General features: G+C 35.5%; 1 protein-coding gene across 2 annotated transcripts in view; it reads right to left on the bottom strand.

Moving 5' to 3' along the window:
* Positions 1 to 20,576, bottom strand: part of ADGB (androglobin) — a 210,738-nt gene that overhangs the window by 118,723 nt on the left and 71,439 nt on the right. For both annotated transcript variants that reach the window (XM_063667095.1, XM_054493505.2), the window contains exons 8-10: positions 18,422 to 18,669; positions 14,448 to 14,576; positions 4,937 to 5,031 (exon numbers count right to left, since the gene is read on the bottom strand). In XM_063667095.1, coding sequence (XP_063523165.1) covers positions 4,937 to 5,031; positions 14,448 to 14,576; positions 18,422 to 18,669 — 472 coding nt within the window. The remainder of the gene's footprint in view (positions 1 to 4,936; positions 5,032 to 14,447; positions 14,577 to 18,421; positions 18,670 to 20,576) is intronic.

Below are 20,576 nucleotides of genomic sequence, written 5' to 3'. Positions count from 1 at the left end.
TCCAAAATTAATCAGCCATTGTTTTTACAGGTTAATGCTTTAACACTAGTGCTTAATATGTAAATTAAAAAAACTAGCCATTGCTACCTAATTTTTTTAAAGGCTCCTTTCTTGAGTGTGTTCAGTGGTAAGTGGCTGTCTTGTCTACACTTTACCCCTCTTCCCCTAACAATGTGTTCCTCCACATAAGATCCCCATGATTACACATGATTACAATCAAGGAGTTGCCCAGGCAGATACTTCTCACATTCTAATGTTAGATCTCCTGAAGCCAGTCTCCTTTGGAATAATTCAGAATAATAGCTAAGCAGAACTTATGTTACTGATTTATGGCTGAACCATGGCAAAGGAAATAAAAAAGTATATGAATGTTAAAGTGATATATACTATAGCCAAATTCTGATGTTCGAAGCTTATTTTAACATTTAAAGTAAAATGAAATATTAACTACATTAAAATCAATTTTGATCAATTTTGTCAATAACTATTTTTCTTCCTAGTTACGTTGTCTCAATGATTTCTATGCAATAGCCACAATCCAGATTGCAAATTTACAAAACAGACACTTAAATTAGAATCAGAAACCCACTTATCAGCCTATTCCAAATTATTACTTCAACTGGAAACTGCCTTGCTCTCATGAATCTGCTGTAGAGCTCAATCTGCCCTGAGGTAGCAGACCCGTGAGATAGGAGGGTCCTTCCCAAGATCAGGATAATAATTTTAAGAAGGAGTTAACCAGTGCACTAGTGAGTCCAGCAGAGTGGCTTAAAATATTGTAAATATTCAAAATACAGACAACAGTGATGCAATAGTTGTTAAGTCACCGAATTAAGAAATGGAGGAAACTGTCATTTTCTTTTTATCCCTTTGGTATATTTTAGCAACTTACTAAAAAATTTCAGAAAACTCTGGAATTATGTCTTAGAGTGCCTTAAAAAACTTTTTCATAGATGTTCTAAGAGCTAAACCTTTTTCTATAACTTGAACCCTGTCAACACCTGAAACTAATTCTGTCAATGGAAAGAAAATGCCTTGGTATAGTAGTTATAAAAGGTGAATTACTGTAAAAGTTACATTTGAATGCTATCCAAAATAGAAGTCAAACTCAAAGTAGTATTTAAAAGTTGAATAAGTTCCAGATACTTTACTAGTCATAATTTTTGGTCTACATATGTTAATTTCTTCCTGCCATTGCAACAAATTTTAGTCTAAAAACACTTTTTTTTTTTTTTTTTAAACCGTAGAGCATTAGAAAATAAAATGACTTAAAGCATTTGGAAATGTAAAGGACTGGTCCAAATAACAAATTCCAGTATTAGCACCTATTTATAATTTGAATAATCTGCCAAAGTACTAACATGATTTTGGCACAAGAAATTTAAATACAGCAATTCTACCTACATCATTTTATTTTCAATGTACTAAGCAATACTTCTGATTCATGTAAAGTATGCTATTAATCATAGTTATAGTTTGATGCTGAGAAAGTTTGTTCAAGGATTTCAAAGTTCCTTGGGTTACAATTAGGGGAAGAGGGAGATTTACAATAGTGCCTGAAACACTGAGTTTTTCCTAGGCACTCAATATACATATGCTGCATAATTCATGCGTAAGACTTAAATTAGAAGTTTCCTTTCCTAAGACCCTTTCACTCTTTTTACTTCAGCTCATTTCAAACATCCTAACAGATGCAAGAGTTGGATTTGGGCAGGTGAAAGAGGCTTTATTAAAACTCTCGGATCTATATAAAACGAAAACCATTAGAATACCCAAGAGGAGAAAGAAGTTGGATAATGTAATTTATAACATCTTGCTCCTTCCCGAGTTTTGTTCTTGATTTTCATGTATTTTTTTTTTTTACCACTTCTTTAAATAAATGTAAGTTCTTGGCTTTATTTTACCTGCTGATCTTACTGTCTTTGAGGCTATAACTTTTAGCAATGTACTCCATTTAACAAAATTTCATTAAGACAGAAATTATTTCCTATAGGTATATTCTTAAGACATTGTATCTCTATTACATTCTGATATTTACCAGGGAAACCAGATCACCCTCACAGGATGCTAACCTAAAAGAATCAGCAGGCAAGACAGGAAGATGGTGACACACTAGTCAGTTCATTAGAGCTTTGGAAGTCACTTACTGTTCCAGACACTGGGCTAATTCCAGAACCTCTGGGCACCTTAAGCCTTAAACTTCCCCAAAGGGAGGATTTATAATAATCTTTATGCCTTGACTCTCACCCATGCCTCAAGCTGCCTTTAAGTCTTCTCCCCTTATAATCTCAATATCTAGTAGTTCCTTGAACCCAGTGGAATCTTCTTCATCTCCAAACTTTCCAATGTAAGAGTCCCTCTGCTTTGAACACACTTTATCCCATTTACTTGCCTAACTTCTTTAAGATCTCAGCTTAAACAGTTCTTCCTTAGGGAGGACTTCCCTGGCTACCCATTAGAAAGGATGACATGTTTCTTTTATGTCTTTCATTCATTTTTTTTCATTCATTTAACCGTATGTTTACTTGGTTACTCCTCCAACAAATATTAATTCACCTGCACCTACTATGTGGCAGGCACCTTGTATGCCTTCTGTTCTAATTGTATTATTGCAGTTCAGTCAGTTGTCTGCCTTCCTCATTAGACTCTAAGCTTTGTGGAGAGGACCTTGTCAATCTTGCTTATCATTGTATCTTCAGAACATAGCATATTGTTTAGCATATAATAGTATATCATAGATAATTCATAAAATCTGTTGAATTAACCAATGAATAAACAGATGTGAGTTTTTAGTCTTTAGTCTTAGTTTTTTAACTTAAAAATGAACAGTATTTAAATTTTAGTTTCTCAGTAGCACTACCAAAAATTCAAAAGGATTATTTTGCACCCCATTCTTTTTATAATGCTTTTACCCTGTGCTTACACTTTGTGGTTTTAAAGGGGGTTTGAATACTTCTCAGACATGAGACTATGGCACTCCATAAAGCATTGCTGGTATTCTTTTTTATTTTCTTTATTTCTTCTAAAAAGAAACGAACAGGATCCATGTGCAGAATGTGCAGGCTTGTTACATAGGTCTATGTGTGCCATGGTGGTTTGCTGCACCTACTGACCCATCCTCTAAGTTCCCTCCCCTCAACCCCATCCCACAACAGGCCCTGTTGTGTGATGTTCCCCTCTCTGTGTCCATGTGTTCTCAGTGTTCAACTCCCACTTATGAGTGAGAACATGTGGTGTTCGATTTTCTGTTCTTGTGTTAGTTTGCTGAGGATAATGGCTTCCGGCTTCATTCATGTCCCTGCAAAGGACATGATCTCATTCCTTTTTATGGCTGCATAGTATTCCGTGGTGCATATGTACCATATTTTCTTTATTCAGTCTATCATCGATGGGGCATTGCTGGTATTCTTCAGAAGTCCAATGAGTTAGAGCATTTACTCGCTAGCATATCTGAGACAGCACGTAGGCCAGTAGCATGCAGAGGTTAAAAGAAAGGCAAGCGTGAGAAGGCCAGCCCTAATCTTAGCAAGAGGCTTGACTTGGGAGAGGCTTTAGAAGTACATTTAGATTGTTGAATGTTGCTGGTTTTTAGATTCAGTCCAAATTGCTGTTTCTGCTATTTAACCATGGCTAATGTTTTCTAACTTTGGATTAAAAATAGTGAAACTGCCATATTCATGATATGAACACTGTTATATGGTAAAATTTTTCTGGAAGGAATTGTTTTTATCTAAAAAAGTGGAGAAGAAAGAATGGGAAGAAAGAGAAGGGGAAAAATGTTAGCAACATGCCCCCCAGGCGTAATCTAAAAGACAAATGTAATGCATATAGTAAAGTATAATAATCATTCAATTGGAATATTTATGTTTCAAGCTAATTTCCATTCAAGTTTTAAAACATAGCTCTTTCTAGCTAACTAAATGAACATTCATATGTAATCATATTGCTGCATCATGCAGTTGTATACTTTAATGTAGTGACTTCAGACTATGAAATCCTAGTAACAAGGTGTTAGATGTCTAGAGTTCCCAAACAGAATTGGGATTCAAAAACCCCAAAAGCAGTAGGGCATTTGCTTAAATAAATTGTTAATAACTTGGTGGACTTCACCATCACAAGGGAAGGAGAAAAGTTGTTTTTCTGTCCAAGAACAATAGATAGCTTAAAAATTATGAAAATGCATAAATACTACGCAAGCACTAAACATATTGATTAAAATTTAACATCATGAAAAAATGTTAACAATATCTTGTTAAGTGAAAAGGTGGTTTCCAAATGTAACATAAAGTGTGATTCCAGTAAAAAAGGTATACACATACAAACACAGAATATAGAAGAAAAATCAAAGTATATATGCCAAAATGTTAATAGGGCCTATGCCTTACCATTTATACTATAAATATTTTAATTGTATTTCCTTTCACTACATTTTCTAAATTTTCTACAATTTGTTAAATGTATAAGAAAACAATCAGCATTTATTTTGTATTATTTTGTGATACAAGAAAGGTCATAGCAGTATCTCTCCAGCCTGAGGGTGAATTCACTAATGTTTAAGAAAACATATGTGGCCTATTTATGGGAAGGTCATTAATTATTACCTGGGAATAATTTCTATGATTTTCACTGAAATACATAAATCCTGTATCTTTCTTTTTGATTATAACAGAAGGATCTATAAAAATTAAAAGTGACTATATATTTTTTCTTTTCCTTTTTTATAATTAGCCAGAGCTATTGCAATCATCTAAGATAATTTTGGATGTGTCAGATCCCTTAGGTCGAGTATCTAATTTTGAAGATAAGGAAACTGACATCCACAGATAGAATTTTAATTAAATTTTCATGTGCCTTCTACCACAGCAAGTAATCACACACACACGTGCACCCACACACACAAAATAAATAATACTGTTTCCTAAGCTTGAATGCTTACCATCTTCTCTAATGAAAAGATCTTGTTTTCAAACAAATAAAGAGGTGTAAATGTTGCATATACGACCATATGAGAGGTCTGTATTGCAGAAGAACCTGTAAAACAAACATATATTATGTCATGAAAATTCTAGTCAAAATCGGTCTGTCAGTTGCTCACTCCAGATTGTTCAATTGCCTTAATGAATTTATCTTTGGGCTGGTGAAAAATACATAAAGGATGCAAAATGAATTTAACAGATGTTAAATCTCAAAGATGTATCTATTTTGTAGCCTGTCTCATTCATTTTAAGTTCACATTATTACTATTTAATAATTTAAGAACTTATTACACCTCATGAACAAGAGTTATTATAGAAATATACTCTAGTTATTCGTCAGTGCAACATAGAATGGTCCACAAATGAGAATGTTCAAAAGGAATTATTTTTAAATTGAAGAATTTCTTTTCTTTCATAGATAGGATCTTTATTCTGTGTTGAACTTACAGAAAGTCCAGGAGTTTCTATGTCATTTTGTCATTTCAAAAAGAAAGAAAACATAAGTAAAATGCATTTTTTCATGAAGATGTAAGGCATAAATAATTTAGTTTGAAATGTTTAATGCTGGTAGAATTTGCTTTTGAGCGTTGCTTATTTGTTTGTTATGTTTTTCTTATCCTTGAAATTATTCTATTTGATTATTTTATTCAGTATTTTTTGGTCCCGCAAACATTTTGGACAAATAAATAGAAGTCAATTTATTTTAGCCTCTTTTTATTTTTAATTAAATTTTTTTACAAACTTACATACTGACATTTAACTATATTTGATACTATGTTTACAAAAGAATAATATCTTTAAGACCACAGAACATAAATTAGTTGTCAGCCCAGTATATCTCTAGAATGGAGATATGAAAATCTGTCAAACTTAGAGAAACATACTTTTACATTTCAAAATTGAAATTTGTACATTTCTCATATACCTTGCCAACACATATTGATTGCTTTTTCCCTACATTACTCATTTATCTATGCCACATTTGTTTGATGATGTTAGTTATCATCTAATGTCCACGGATGCTGTCTCCCCAACTAACTTTTAATCCAAAGTTAGTTGGATTAACTAACTGCAGAGGCTTGGTTAATAATTTGTTTTACTCTTTGTGGAGTACAAGGTACTGTGTATCGTGTGATAACTTGTATGAAATAATATGTTTTTAAATATGACTAATCACCTTAAGTTTAAGGATGCAGCAAAATAATTATTCCTTTTAAACAGAATGAATGTTAATGAAAATACTTTTCATGCACTCCTATCATCAGATAAAACCATTTGAGATACCCACATTGACCAGAATGGCCCTCAGCAGTGACCAGTAATTTACAGTCCAGTTACTTTTTCACTGATCAATCTAATCGAAGCCCTCCAATAAGTCCTCTAATCAAAAGAAAGATTGTGAAATGTCTTTAGGTGTCAGCTGAGAGTTGAAGGCCAGTTATGGAGAGGAAGTTCCTGACAGTGATGACTGCTAAATATTAAAACGGATAAAATTTTAAAAATCAGTTTTTTTATCTGTCTGCAGAACTTTCTGCTCAAGGAAGAGGATAAGATTAAATGTACTTTCCAGGTTCAAGATTAAGCATTTGGCTGTCTACACCTTAGGAAAGTATGAAGCATGAGAGGTGGAGGGAAAAAGAGTGAGGGTTCCTCTCTGAGCCTGGCTACGGAGCAAGACTGGGCTTCTTTATAAAAAATCAGCTGAGTTTCCAGATGTTAAACATACACCTTACATAATGTTTCACCAAATGTCTGGGCACCCCATGGCTCGTTCAGGTTGATCTATTTCATTAACTCTTTTCTAAATCTTGTTTTAAAAATCATAATGTGTAAAAGTATTTTGGTCCACATTATATCCCACATTTGTACATTATGCATTAGAAATTTTGATGTCTTCCCTAAAATTTTCTAAAGCTTAATATTTAATATTATCACATTAAGTACTTTGTCCTTGATCTTTAATAAGTCTTTTGAACTTTTATTTTCCTTATGATATTAAAAATAAAGTTTGTGATACAAGTATTTTGAAACAAGTTCTCATTTACTTTATAACATTATGTAATAAAATACATGGAAACCTGGGAATTCCAGGTGAGGTCTTAGAAAAAAAATAACTTTAGAAACTTGGAGTAAAGAATGCGGTCTTGACATATTATAGAAATGATGTTGATGACAAAAAAATTTGCTCCAAATTTTAGGATAATCACACATTTTACATGGGATTGTAATATGTAATGTTGAAATATTAAAAAATAACACAAGTGTTTAGTCAAGGGTGAAGTTTTAAATATTTAAAAAGTGGTATAGCATGGGCACAGATTAATTAAACTAGAAGCTGATTATAAATATTGGTAACACTATACTGGTGCTATTAACTAAATATCAATCTGTAAAAGCTGGATAGGAATGTGCTATTAAATAGAGATTTTCAAACTAAGTTTTATACATCTTATAAATGAGATTCAGGGGCCCAGAACTCAGTGAACTATTATGTAATACTGCAGATTTGTGTGCACCCTAACTGCTTTAGTCTGTTTTGTACTGCTAAAATGAAATACCTGAGACTGGGTAACTTATAAAGAACAGAAGTTTATTTCCCCACAGTTCTGGAGGCTGGGAAGTCCAAGATCTAGGTGCTGGCACCTGGTGAGGAACTTTTTGCTGTGTCATCCCATGGCCAAATAAGCATGTCATCCCATAGCCAAACTCGCCCTTTTATAACAAACCCACACCCAGGATACCTAACCACTCCCATGATAATGGCATTAATCCATTCTCTCTGTCCTCATGGCCTAATTACCTCTCATTAGGCCCCACCTCCCAACATGGTTGCATTGGCGATCAAAATTCTAGCACATGGACTCTAGAAGACACATTCAACCAAGACTATGAAGGATTTGAAACAAAAAAAAAAAAAAAGAGAGAAGGTTCATAATTTTCATAAGATTTTCAAAAAAGTTTATTAGCCAAGAAAATATAAGAATTATTTGTAAAGGGTCTAAAGGGCCTTAGATAATTCCTATTTGTTCTATTATCTCTCTGTAAATACGTTGTGTGATTCTGCAATATTGGAACACTCATAATGCTTTCTGATTTTATTATATATCAATAAAGCTGCTTTTAGAATATCTTAAAGGCAAATGTTTAAATCTAGGGGCTCTATAATTTCTTTCAGTGAACTATCAATGGTACAAACCATGAAATTTCCTTATCTTTCCAGTTGTTGGAGTAACTTTGTATTGAATTAGCACAGCTGCATATAATAATGCTTAATAATTGAGGAAGAAATTTAAGAAAAAATATACTCTTGAATGATGAGATAAAATTTAACATCCTAGTCTCTAAAACTGCCTTAAAATAGTTTGTACAGTAATTATGAGTCTTACAAGGCCTACAACTGCCATACTAATTATATGTATTTTATTGCCCAAAAGAAGCTTTTGCTACATTTGTATGATTTAAATGTTTTATTTTACATGTGATACAGCTTTTTTTGCTTTCTATAAGCATATTTCAGAAGACTGGTATAAAATATGTAAGATTACTTAAATACCACTTCTATCATTGATTTCATTTTATGTTAGACATTTACTGTCTGAACCTATAAAAATTTCAGCCTGAAATTTTGAGTCCCAGTGAGACGAACCCCAAATTACTATAAATCCTTTAGAAGTATTTGTTAAAGATTATATATGATTTTTTTCAGATGTGATATTTAGTTAATTTAGAATAGCTAACTTTCAGTGAATGCCTACTCCGTGCTAAGGCCTAAGTATTTCATATGAGTCAGTTCACATAAACCCTATGAAATAATTCTATTTTTAACAGTATTTTTCAGGCAAGTAAACTGAGTTACAGATAGGTTAAGTAACATGTCAACTACACAATTAAGAAGTGTGAAATGTAAAGTAGTCTCTGGTCTTTCTGGCAATTTTTTATTATCTATCATTCTATGTGGCAATATCTAAAGAGGATAATGACTCGAATGTGTTCCGGCCCACTTCCTACCAGACAATGTTTGCAGGTCCAATATTTGATGCAAAGCTGAAAAGTAAAAGGCTTTTTATACCAGGCCCATAATTTCTTAATACAAGTTTTAAAAATATATATATTAGTGGGCTTCTAATCTATTTGTTTCATCAGTTCCACATGTCCATATTCTTTCTTGAGCATAATTCCCAAGGCTAATTTACTTCTTTGCTTCTTTGCTTCATAGAGGCTACTTGGAAGATAGCTGCAACAAAGAGGTTGCAGTCTTAATCTTTGACATAACCAGGTGTGTTGTTTAAGTTTTACTGGACTGTATTAGGCCATACTTGCATGGCTATAGAGAGATACATGAGACTGGGTAATTTATAAAGAAAAGAGGTTTAATTGGCTCACAGTTCTGCAGGGTGTACAGGAAGCCTAGATCTGGTATCTGTTTCTGGGGAGGCCTCAGGGAGCTTTTACTCATGGCAGAAGGCAAAAGGGGGAGCAGGTGTCTCACATGGTGAGAATGGGAGCAAGCAAGAGAGTAGGGAGAGATGCTACACAGTTTTAAACGACCAGATCTTGCAAGAACTTACTGTCATGAAGACAACACCAAGCCATGAGGGATCTGCCCTCAGGTCCACTCCCACCAGGCTCCACCTCCAGCACTGGGGATTACAATTCAACATAAAGTTTGAGCGAAGACAAATATCCAAAATATATCATGGACCTTTGTTGTTAAATACTTAGGTATGGCCATGAAATTGAATTGTCTTGAATAGAATGAGATCAGAAATGATAAACAATACAGCTTGTTTTTACTTCAGACACCTTGCACCTGCCATCCTCCAAGCTCTTTAACTTCCCACTGGTATAGAACTTTAGAATTCACATGCTAGAGTATAGGAGGCATAAAAAGGGAGGAATATGGCTCTCTTCAACACCAGCTTTATCTCGAATTAATTGTGGTAAAGAAATAGCCTTCTTTTTCAATTTTGTATGTTCTGTGATCTCAGAAATGTCTCTATTTTTTCCCATTTATTTTGGAAAAACAGACGATTCTTCCCTGAACTCATTTCTTATTTGAAATATCTTGCTAACAGTAGATATTACAAACTTAACCCTGCCTGAATAGTAGATTTTCAACCACTTATTTTAGAGACTCAGGTTCACTGAGTACATGGCTAACTTCTAAATTGTCGCAGGTTCCAGTTTTACCAAATATTTTGCTGTGTGAGGTAGATCTCCAGGTTTCCTCAAGCTTGAGATACCATTTATTCACTGCCTTCTACTCTACTGTTAAGCAGACACCACATATTTTCACCTTGTTATTAGTACTCTACTTCTGGCAGGAGTTAATTTATCATGAGGTAATTGTAGCTGCTATAAGGAACACACTAAAAAATGACTTAAACATGATATAGTTTCTTTTTGTTCATATAAAGTACAAAATGAACCTTCTTGACCAACAGGCAGATCTCCAGGTAGTGATTCACATACTTCTGCTCTGTCCGTCCTTGTGGCTTTGCCACCTTTAACACTGTGCTCTCAACAGCATTGAGCTAGCAAAAAGGGAATTGTAATTGAGAGCACGGTATAGGTCAGTCTACAGCTGGTATGTATTGCTTTGCTTCACATCCTGTGGGCTAGAAATTAGACAGAAGGCCACATCTCACTTAAAAGAGGCTGGGAAAATATAGCAAAACTGTGTTCCTAGGAAGAGGAGGAAATTGTGAAAAGCTAGCAGTTTTTCTCACCGTCAGGAAATATCCAACTTACTATTCCACTGAGTCATATTCTAATGTTATTGATTTTTGCTTTCTTGAAACAATTTTTTAAAGTTACTATGACACTGAATCTATACTACAGTACGACACAAATTCTAACTTACCCTATAGTTAATAAGTTACTGGCAAAACTCAAATCTCTAATATTTCTCATAATCATTTTTTCTCAAATATTGGAAGGGTATGATTTATTCATTCTTACAGAACTTCGGTATTTGTAATTAATGTCATTATTTGTATCAAGGTTTCTTTTTAAGCTACATTTTAAATTTAGTTATTTAGAGAATAAAAGTTTTCAATAAGTTTTACAGTTTAAAATACTAGTATTCATAGATATCGAGAGGAGGGATAACATAGTAGTTGTGTGAACTCTGGAGTAAGACTGTGGGTTTATGAACCCACTTTACACTTTATAATTTGGAGTTCCTCCAAGAGAGCAGAATCAGTGCCAAAGAACTTCCCCTTTATGCCAGGAAAAAGGTCTTAACAGGACTTTCTCAGCCAAATTTTAGAATTGCGAATGATGAGTGACTACAGTGTGTCCCCTGCTATTTTGTTTTATGAGTGGAGTTTATATTGCAGTTACTGTGTTCCTCTTCAACAGTACATGAGAGATGTGAGTGGATACATATGGGTGTATCTGTAAGCATGTGTGTGCATGTACATGACTTGGAGATCCTGGATATTTTAACTAGGTGAAATTACTAGATAATAATTTGGACTGGGACTCTTGGTAAGTATTGAACATATATGTGAGAAGAAGAGTGAAATGGGTATCTGGTGATCAGGAAAGTGGAATGTGGTAAAGATTGACCATTGTTCACCAAATGGTTTCCTCTTTCTCCTGAAATGAGCGATCTTTAGCACATGTCACATTCCATATTTCCAACTCCTCTTAAAGTCAGGTGTGGCCATTGGACTGAATTGTCTTCAGTAGAATGAGACCAGAAGTGATATACAATACAGCTTGTTTTGATTTCAGACATCTTGCTCCTGCAATCCTCCAAGCTCTTTTTCTTCCCACTGGTATAGAACTTTAGAATGCTAGAGGTATAAGAGGCATAAAATGGAAGGAGCACGGGTCTCTTCAATGCCATTTAGAAAATAACTTCCGGCCAGTGATTAACACTAGTCTTTTTATTTTAATTGAGAAAGAAATATATATGACATTAGAATCATTTGTTAGTCATACCAGCTAGTGTACCTAAATGAATACACTTATTTTGAAAATAACAAAATGAAATCTTAAATGTCAAGTCATTATTAGGATATGCGTTGGATAATATTAGATGACATGTAAATATATATAAATCTCTACATGTCTTCTGCCATTATAAAACTGTATCTCCTATGGCATTTAAAACTGTGAGCGTCATTTTATTGTAATGACCGTTGTGATAAATATGCTACTTTGAAAAAATTAATAAAACAGGGGTTCTTTATATTAAATTTTCAGTGACTTATCAGAATTAACTACAACACATCTAATATCAAATCATCAGTAAACAATATAGGCCGAGCGTGGTGGCATATGCCTATAGTCCCAGCACTTTGGGAGGCCAAGGTGGGTGGATCACTTGAGGTCAGGAGTTTGAAAGCAGCCTGGCCAACATGACGAAGCTCTGTCTCTACTAAAAATACAAGAATTAGCCAGGTGTAATGGCATGCGCCTGCAGTCCCAGCTACTTGGGAGGTTGAGGCACGAGAATCGCTTGAACCTGGGAGGTGGAGATTGCAGTGAGCTGAGATTGCACCACTGCACTCCAGCCTGGGCGACACAGCAAGACTCTGTGTCAAATAAATAAACAAATAAACAAATAAACAATATAAATGTCATGTTATATTTTCCATATGAGTTTGAATTGTAACTCAATTACCTCTTGAACACTTACTGTCTGTCCATTATCTCCTTTACAAGTGAAACCAAAGCAGCTGATTGAAGGAAATGAATTATAACACCATCAGAAATGCACTTAGATTTAACTCTGTGGGAGAAGGAAGCTCACATGGCCACCCTCTTATTTATGCCAGATAAAGTATTCCTATAGAGTTCATTCTAACACTGTATCTTTAGCACATGTAAGAATTAACAAAGGCTTTTGCAATAAGTATGCTAAAAAGTAGCTCTACCAACAAGTGCTAAGCACTTTACCTGGATTCAACACTTGATTCTCACAAGGACCCTCACTAAAACAATAATGCTGATTTATAGAGATTGTGAGTTTAAAGAGGCTCTATCACTTGCCTGATACTTATACACTCAGTGTTGGAGCAGACACTGAACTCAAGCAGCTTGACTCCACAGTCCAAACTGAACCACATTCTATGTGTTGGAATGACCTTAACTATAAGTTCAGCAGGAGAAGGAAGGCATAATTACTTTTATTTTCACAAAGAAAGAACTCTCAGAAAGTTTTAGCCATTTTCACAAAGATGAAGAACCATCAGTAAATCTGCTAATGTAATGTTTCTCACTATCAAAAAATATTGCTTAAGGCATCAATATAAGAAAATGATTTTTAATGTGTTAAAAATACAATAGTGACTTTTGTATTATTATTTGCCAGATGGGTGGGATGAAATGACAGAGGAGCAATCCTTATTTAGGGTATTCTCAAAAACCTATTAAAATTAAAAATACAATAGTGACTTTTTTCTATCCACATCACTAGACATGTTTCAGTAAAAATAAAAAGCCATAATTATTAAAATGTCCTCATACAAATCATCATAACATATTAAGAAAAAAGATAAAAATTTATTAATAAGGCACACTACTAGATGTAAAAACACATATTTTTGACTAGCTAATAAAGGATGAGGTGAAAATGATAACCTGCACTCTGGAAGCACCAAGATAGATGAGCCAAAGCTGAGACTCAAAAGAGGCACTCTAGTCTTCCTCCTGATAACCTCCTGAATAGGTTGAGGTATCATTTTTTTACAGCATGTTTTCTTTCAACCTGATACAATTTGTTTAAAGGCTACTTACTATACCTAGACTGTTTGAGCTGGTACACAGGATAAAAGTGCAGTAGCCAAGGGGTCTTTAGAGATAATTTGTAACTCCAAATTGGAAAGATTAATTAAAATGAAAGATCTCCAATGTGATTTTAAGTGCTAGAGAAACCCGAGCACTTTCACAAAAATAGTTGACCTTTATACAATGAGGCTATTATAAATAGTTCTTGTACATCCACCCAGTCACAATGCGATACACAAAAAAGTGTGGTTGTCAGTACTGTGATATAAACAATGACTTCTAGAGTCTCCGGCCTCACAGTTACTTTCTAAAACACAGTAAAAGAGCTGGAGGCCCACTGTGAGCAAGGAGCCAGATGTAGGCTTTTTGTTTTATTTGGTGGCTGGCATCTAACCACGCAAACAAGTAACTTTGAATTTACTTAATTTGGATGACAAATTCAACCTGAGTATTTTTTAGAGAAATACCTGAAAGCGACCAGCTGAAGCCTCTCCCATATGTGGATACTTCTTCTGTGACAATTGCACTGTAATTTGGACAAGTAGGCTTCTGTCATTGGTAGGACTTGGCCCAACACGCCCACCCATCTGAGAACTCAACATTTATGGCAACCTTGAATAAGTTTATTTAGTTATTTCAAAAGAAAAAATGTATTTCTATGTTCCAAGGTTTTCCAGCATTTTAAGAAACAACTAAAATAGTTATTATTCTAAGAAATTAGGAGCTTACAATCTGATAAGGACTGCACAGAGTACTGCACTTCTGATGAGGGTCTTGAACCGTGAAGTGAGAATTTGAATTTTTCTTTTTCTCCGTCTTTGCTTCTCTTCTTTCCAATGTCTCTTGCATCTGCTTTCTCTAACATATGAAAAAATCACAATAAATATTTTAACTAGACAATCTCAAACTATATTTCTTATTCAGTCGTTGTCTTAAAGAAAAAACGCCAAAATAATAGTATTATTTAATGTAAAATTATGCCATAATTTCTCCAAAACATGATCCCTTCTAATTAGAAACACCACGATAAAGCCAGGGAGAACTTTGAAAATTGAGATATATTATGGAATAAATACAGCATTGCTTTTTATCTACTGCATATAATTTTGTTTCATGAAGATAATTATTTGAATATATTTTATTTATATAAGATTATAGTATCAAGGTAATTTTCTCATTTTAAAAATAAAAACAAAACACAGCAAAGCCTGTACTGAAAGTTAAGTCCTAAATGTAGAGCCCTCTGAGATTTTCCTTATTTGGGTCCTCCACTTACAGGAAACACAGTTTTCTGACTCCACAATATTTTCTTGTGGAGCCCAGATTCCAACCAAAGTCCCAAACCGGCATCTTATAGCCTACATGGCTTAGGTAATAAAACTCTTGTATCCAGAACTATTCCCACCATTTGAATGCTCATTCATATACTCAATCCACAAAACATATTCTTCTTCAACCTAAAATACTTTTCTCGAAGATTTTTTTAATTCCCTAACAAATCTGTCTCAATTCTGAGACAGAAATTATAGATTTCTGTCATTTCATTCTCTGCATCATCTGCTAAGTTTGCAATCATCATTGGTCAGGTTGCTCATCTTTAAAATTTTCATAAATAAAAACTGTGACATTATCTACTTTTAATGTTTCTGAACATCCAAAATAGACATGTTTCATATCTTAGCTTTTTTTTTTTTTCTTTTTGACACGCTTTCACTTTGCAGCCCAGGCTGGAGTGCAGTGGCGAGGTCTCAGCTCACTGCAGCATTGACCTCCCATACTCAAGCAATTATCCCACCTCAGCCTCCTGAATAGCTGGGACTACAGGTATGCACCACCACACCTTGCTAATTTTTCTTTTTCTTTTCTTTTTATTTTTCTTTTTTATAGAGACAGGGTTTCACCATGTTGTCCAGGCTGGTCTTGAACTCCTGAGCTCAAGTGATCTGCCAGCATCAGCCTCCAAGTGCTGGGAATACAGGCGTGAGCAACTATGCCCAGCCCATATCTTAGCTTTTTCAGTAGATTTAACACTTAAATTAGATATAAAAGTAAAGATAACTATAACTTCAATCACAGGATAAAACATTTAACCAGGAAGTTTATTATCAGAATTTTATTTGTGAATTTTCTATATATATTACCTTAATTCAATAAAACTAATTTTAGGAAGCAATATTTGAGTGCATGTATAATTTTCAAATAGGACTTTAAGAGCTTTCAAACCTCTATTCAGAATTTGTGACTTAAATATAATACATAATAAAAATTATAAATAGAAAAAAATCAAACTGTTTCACATAGAAATTTGGATAGAATACAACAGTGCTCACCAAAATGTGTTTTTGCCAATACCCTAAATAAGGATTGCTCCTCTGTCATTTCATCCCACCCATCTGGCAAAACCCCACTCTGAATCAACTTGGCAGCTGAGTCCCACTGGAGATAATCCTCCCATAGTTCTGCAAACCTTGCCACATCTATTTTAAATCTCTGTGAGAATCTACATCTTCCACCTCCACCTCACTTTCAGCTCATAGCTAGGCTGTGTATAAACAAAAAGTAGAAGTCTTTAGTCTGAAGTCCTTATCTTCTCCTACCAAACCCGTTTACCCACCTACACCTGTATTCACTCCCCCATGACCTGTGTCCACCTATGAGAATGGAGGAGCCATTGCTCTCCCTGGGTTGGCCCAATCCCCTTCTAGCTGAGGTGTGGAACTTGCTCCTTCTTCTCAGAAAACATATACTACTGCAGTCATCTCAGCGAGATCTTCCCAGTCATCACTTAAAAAAACCCAATTTTCCTTCACTAGATTCACAAATATATATCCTGTCTGCATCCCACATTCTTCCCTAACAGCTTCCACTTTGCAATTTCCTGTTCTTCAAGGCCAAGCTTCTCACAGGGTTGTTTATACATTATTTTACTTCCCACTTCCTTCTTACTCCCCTTCAATGTATCTTCAACTTCTATCACTCACAAGTGCTCAATGACCTCCATATCACAAAATGTAATTGAGAAATTTAAATTTTCCTCATAGTTCATCTTCCCACAATATTTAATACAATCCCTGGTTCTTGGAACAATTTTTCCTTTGGCCCCGATGACAAAATGCTCTGCTGATGTTGTCCCTGGTCCTCTGGCTGGTCCTTACGCTTCATTCAGCAGCTCGTCACTTTGTACCAACCTCTTAGATGTTCCGCTTCTTCAGGACTCAGTCTCAGCCTCCCTCATCTGCTCACTCTATACTGTCTCCTTGGGAAATATCATTCCTGGTTTAATTTTGCAGGCATTTGTCAATGACTCCCAAGTGTATATCACCAGCCTAGGAGTCTTGACGTGAAAAATTGACTTGCTTGTCTTAAAGGCACCTCAATTTCAATATATTCAAAATCATTTTGTGATCTCTCCTAAACGGTACCACCACCCATCCTGCTTTGCAGCTCGGATTCTACCAGTCATCATCATCAAGTTCTGCCACTTTTTACTTTTTAAATAGGAGAAATATGTGTTTAATGGAAATTGAGAGCTTAAGGTATCTTCCTAAATTAATACTAGATTAATTTAGTAGCATCAAAGTAGAGAATTGCTTTTGATTTTCAAAGAAAGCAAAATGTGGAATAATAATTAGCATATAGTAAACACCGTTATAAGTCCTAAAGTCCTAGAAAAGAAAGATCTTAATTACCTGGCTGTTGTCACAAAAACTTAAGAAAGGATAACGACAACCAAGATGCATTTCTTAGGGAAGCAAGAGCCTCAGAGGCCCTGAGAAACCCCATTTTAAGTTCAGCACCATCTTAAGACTGACAAGGCACATTTCTTGCCAGTCATGACCCACAGTCATGACATGTTTATAGCTGAAGATATAGCCTAACGATACCTGCAAGGGACACACTTTTACAACAGCAGAATGTTCAGATGTCCCAATACCCATAGCAATATGTCCATATGTCCCAATGCCCATAACAATGTATGCTTTCAAGATAATTATTGTTATGCTTTGATGTACTTAATGCACTAAAATGCCAAGTATAACTTTATTTAAATCAACAGAATACTACATTTTGTCACACTGTCAGGACAGCTTAGCTTAGCTTCGCTTTTACATAGATAAAACTCCTATATAAGAAAAACTAGGCTGCATGCAGTGGCTTACACCTGTAATCCCAACACTTTGGGATGCTGAGGCGGGTGGATCACCTGAGATCAGGAGTTCAAGACCAGCCTGGCCAACATGGTGAAATCCTGTCTCTACTAAAAACACAAAAATTAGCTGGGCGTGGTGGTGCGCGCCTGTAATCCCAGGTACTTGGGAGGCTGAGGCGGGAGAATTGCTTGATCCTGGGAGATGAATGTGGCAGTGAGCCGAGATTGTGCCACTGGACTCCAGCCTGGGCAACAAGAGCGCAACTACATCCCAAAAAGAAAATAAAAAAAAAAAGAAAGAAAAACTGAAAACAAAGACAGCACCTTTCTTTGCTTGCTGAAGATGCCCTACTCTGTAACTGAGGAGCTTTCAATAAACTATCTCTTCTTACTCCATTCGGTGACCTGCCTTGAATTCCCTTGCGTGAGATCCAAGAACCCTCTCTTGGGGTCTGGATCAAAACCACTATTTCCGGCAACACATCAAATACAATTGTAAGGCATTTATATGCAATGTCCATACTGAATCACATTTTGATGTAAAATATCTTACCCTTTGGAACTTTGTCACTTTTCTCAGGAGCCTTTAGTGTTGTCAAAGAACTTTCAGGTTTGAATTCCTTCATGTCTTTTACTTCCTTTCCATCCTTTATTTCTTTTCCCTCCTTCCCTTCTTTCCCTGGTTCTTTTAATTTAGAATCTAACACTGCTATTTTGCTTTCAGAGCTGGCCTCATCTGACAGCTTAAACTCAGGCAATATTTCTTTCAGGAGCTCCCAAACTTTGTCCATATATCCCGGGCTAAGAGAAAAGACAACAATATTAATTTCCAAATGATGTTTTTTTTCCTTGAACTTCGCAAGAAATTACTGACAGAAAAATCAACTTGCTATTTAATGAATGATTTCAACTGTTACTCAAATTTTTAGTTAAAAGAAACAGCATTATACATTAGACATTCAACAAGCTTTCATTGCGTGCCTACTGTGTGCTGGGCTTTGCTGATACAAAGCGACCAAAATCACAGTGTTATCTCAGAGATCACTCACCCTGGCAGGGAAGCTAATCATGTTAACAACCAGGAGAGGGAAAGAACATGTCCTTGAGCATCTATTAAGTGGCAGACACTTCTGCATGCATGATCACTTATGCAGAAAATGCTTAACTTACTAGGCTTCTCTGTGGAATGTGACAGTGTTGTTTCTCGCTTTTAACTCTTCCCTGAGGCTTCCGTAACATCCTTCTTTCCTGGTTTTCTTTCTGTTGTGATAGAAATTACTTGCAGACTCCTTTGAACACTCCCTTTCTTCTGCTCACTGTTGACAATTTAATTCTTTTCCCACAGCTCTCCTCTTGGTGTTCTTGCCATTTTACATAGTATTTCCTCATATTTTGAGTTTATCCATAAATGTGTGTAACCTCTAAATCATTAGTTCCAGCTCAAACCTCTCTCCTGATATCCAGACTCACACATACAACCACCTAATAGGTATTTGTCCCAAGCAAATAAAAAAAGATAAGTAAACAAAAACGTCCTGCATCACCTTCTACTTAGTACTCAAAGCAGAAAATTGAGAATGACCAAGACTCTCTCTTTAAAATCCCCTTCAAATAAAACACTGTGTCAGTTGGATCCTACCTTTTCTCAGTGCAATGGATCACCTTTTCTCTGTTCTCATCACCACTTCCTTGGCAGAAGCCCTCAGAAGACCCCCCCCCCCCAAGAATACTGCACAAGCCAGTCTCGCTGTTCCACTCCTGCGATTTGCTGTCCTAAGGCTCTGAGCAATCTTTCAAAATCATGAGTCTGATACAGTCATCCTCCTATCTACAATCCCTTAGTGACATCTGATCATTTTAAGGAGGTTGTAAAAGTGTCTTAGCATGGCATAAAAGGCCTATCTATCTAGATCCTATTTACCTTTCCATTCCCACATCCTATTCCTCCTCTAGAATTCCATAGCACATATTGCAGAACCATGTGTTTTTCTGGGATGCACCCTGCTTTCTTCTATTTCCTTGATATATTTTCTCTGTGAGTTGGATTCCCTGCCTCAATCAGCGTCATTCATTTCAACTAATCCTTTGAGATAAATTCAAGTATTACCTTCTGCAGGAATTACACTATAGGTTTCTGTTCTGAGTTCCCAAAGAATCTTTTACACTTTCCTAGTATTCTAGTATAGGCTTTAAAAATTTTTTTAAATTCTCATTTTACACAATTCATTGAGCACATACTGTATCCCAGTCATTCCGTGTCACTGTTCTAAACACAGAAGACACTACATTGAGCAAAACAAAAGAGGGTCCCTGTTCTTGTGGACAATTTTACATCCAGTGGGTGGATACAACAGAGAGAGAGAGAGAGAGAGAGAGAGAATAACAACAGTGATAACTTCCATGATGAAAATGAAATAAGGGAAGCTGAAATGTGGCATAACTTGGGGAAGGAATAGCTTAGATTGGATGCTCAACTAGGCCTGTCTAAGGAGTTGATGGTTAAGCTTGGTGAGACCCAAATGTTGTGACATACCCAGCTAAGTGAATAATCTGATGAAAGGTCATTCCAGGCAGAAAAAAAAGAGTAGCCCACGTAAGGACCGTAAGATAGAGTGAGTTTCATATATTTCAGAAACTGGAAGAAGACTTGGGTGACCAGTAAATCGTTGCCAAGACATTGATATGGTCAGTGATGAGGTCAGAGACTG

This window comes from Pongo pygmaeus, chromosome 5 (genome assembly GCF_028885625.2).
Source record: "Pongo pygmaeus isolate AG05252 chromosome 5, NHGRI_mPonPyg2-v2.0_pri, whole genome shotgun sequence".
Lineage (NCBI taxonomy): Eukaryota > Metazoa > Chordata > Mammalia > Primates > Hominidae > Pongo > Pongo pygmaeus.
Note: the sequence above shows the minus strand (reverse complement) of the source record. Positions and strands in the feature narration are given on the sequence as shown.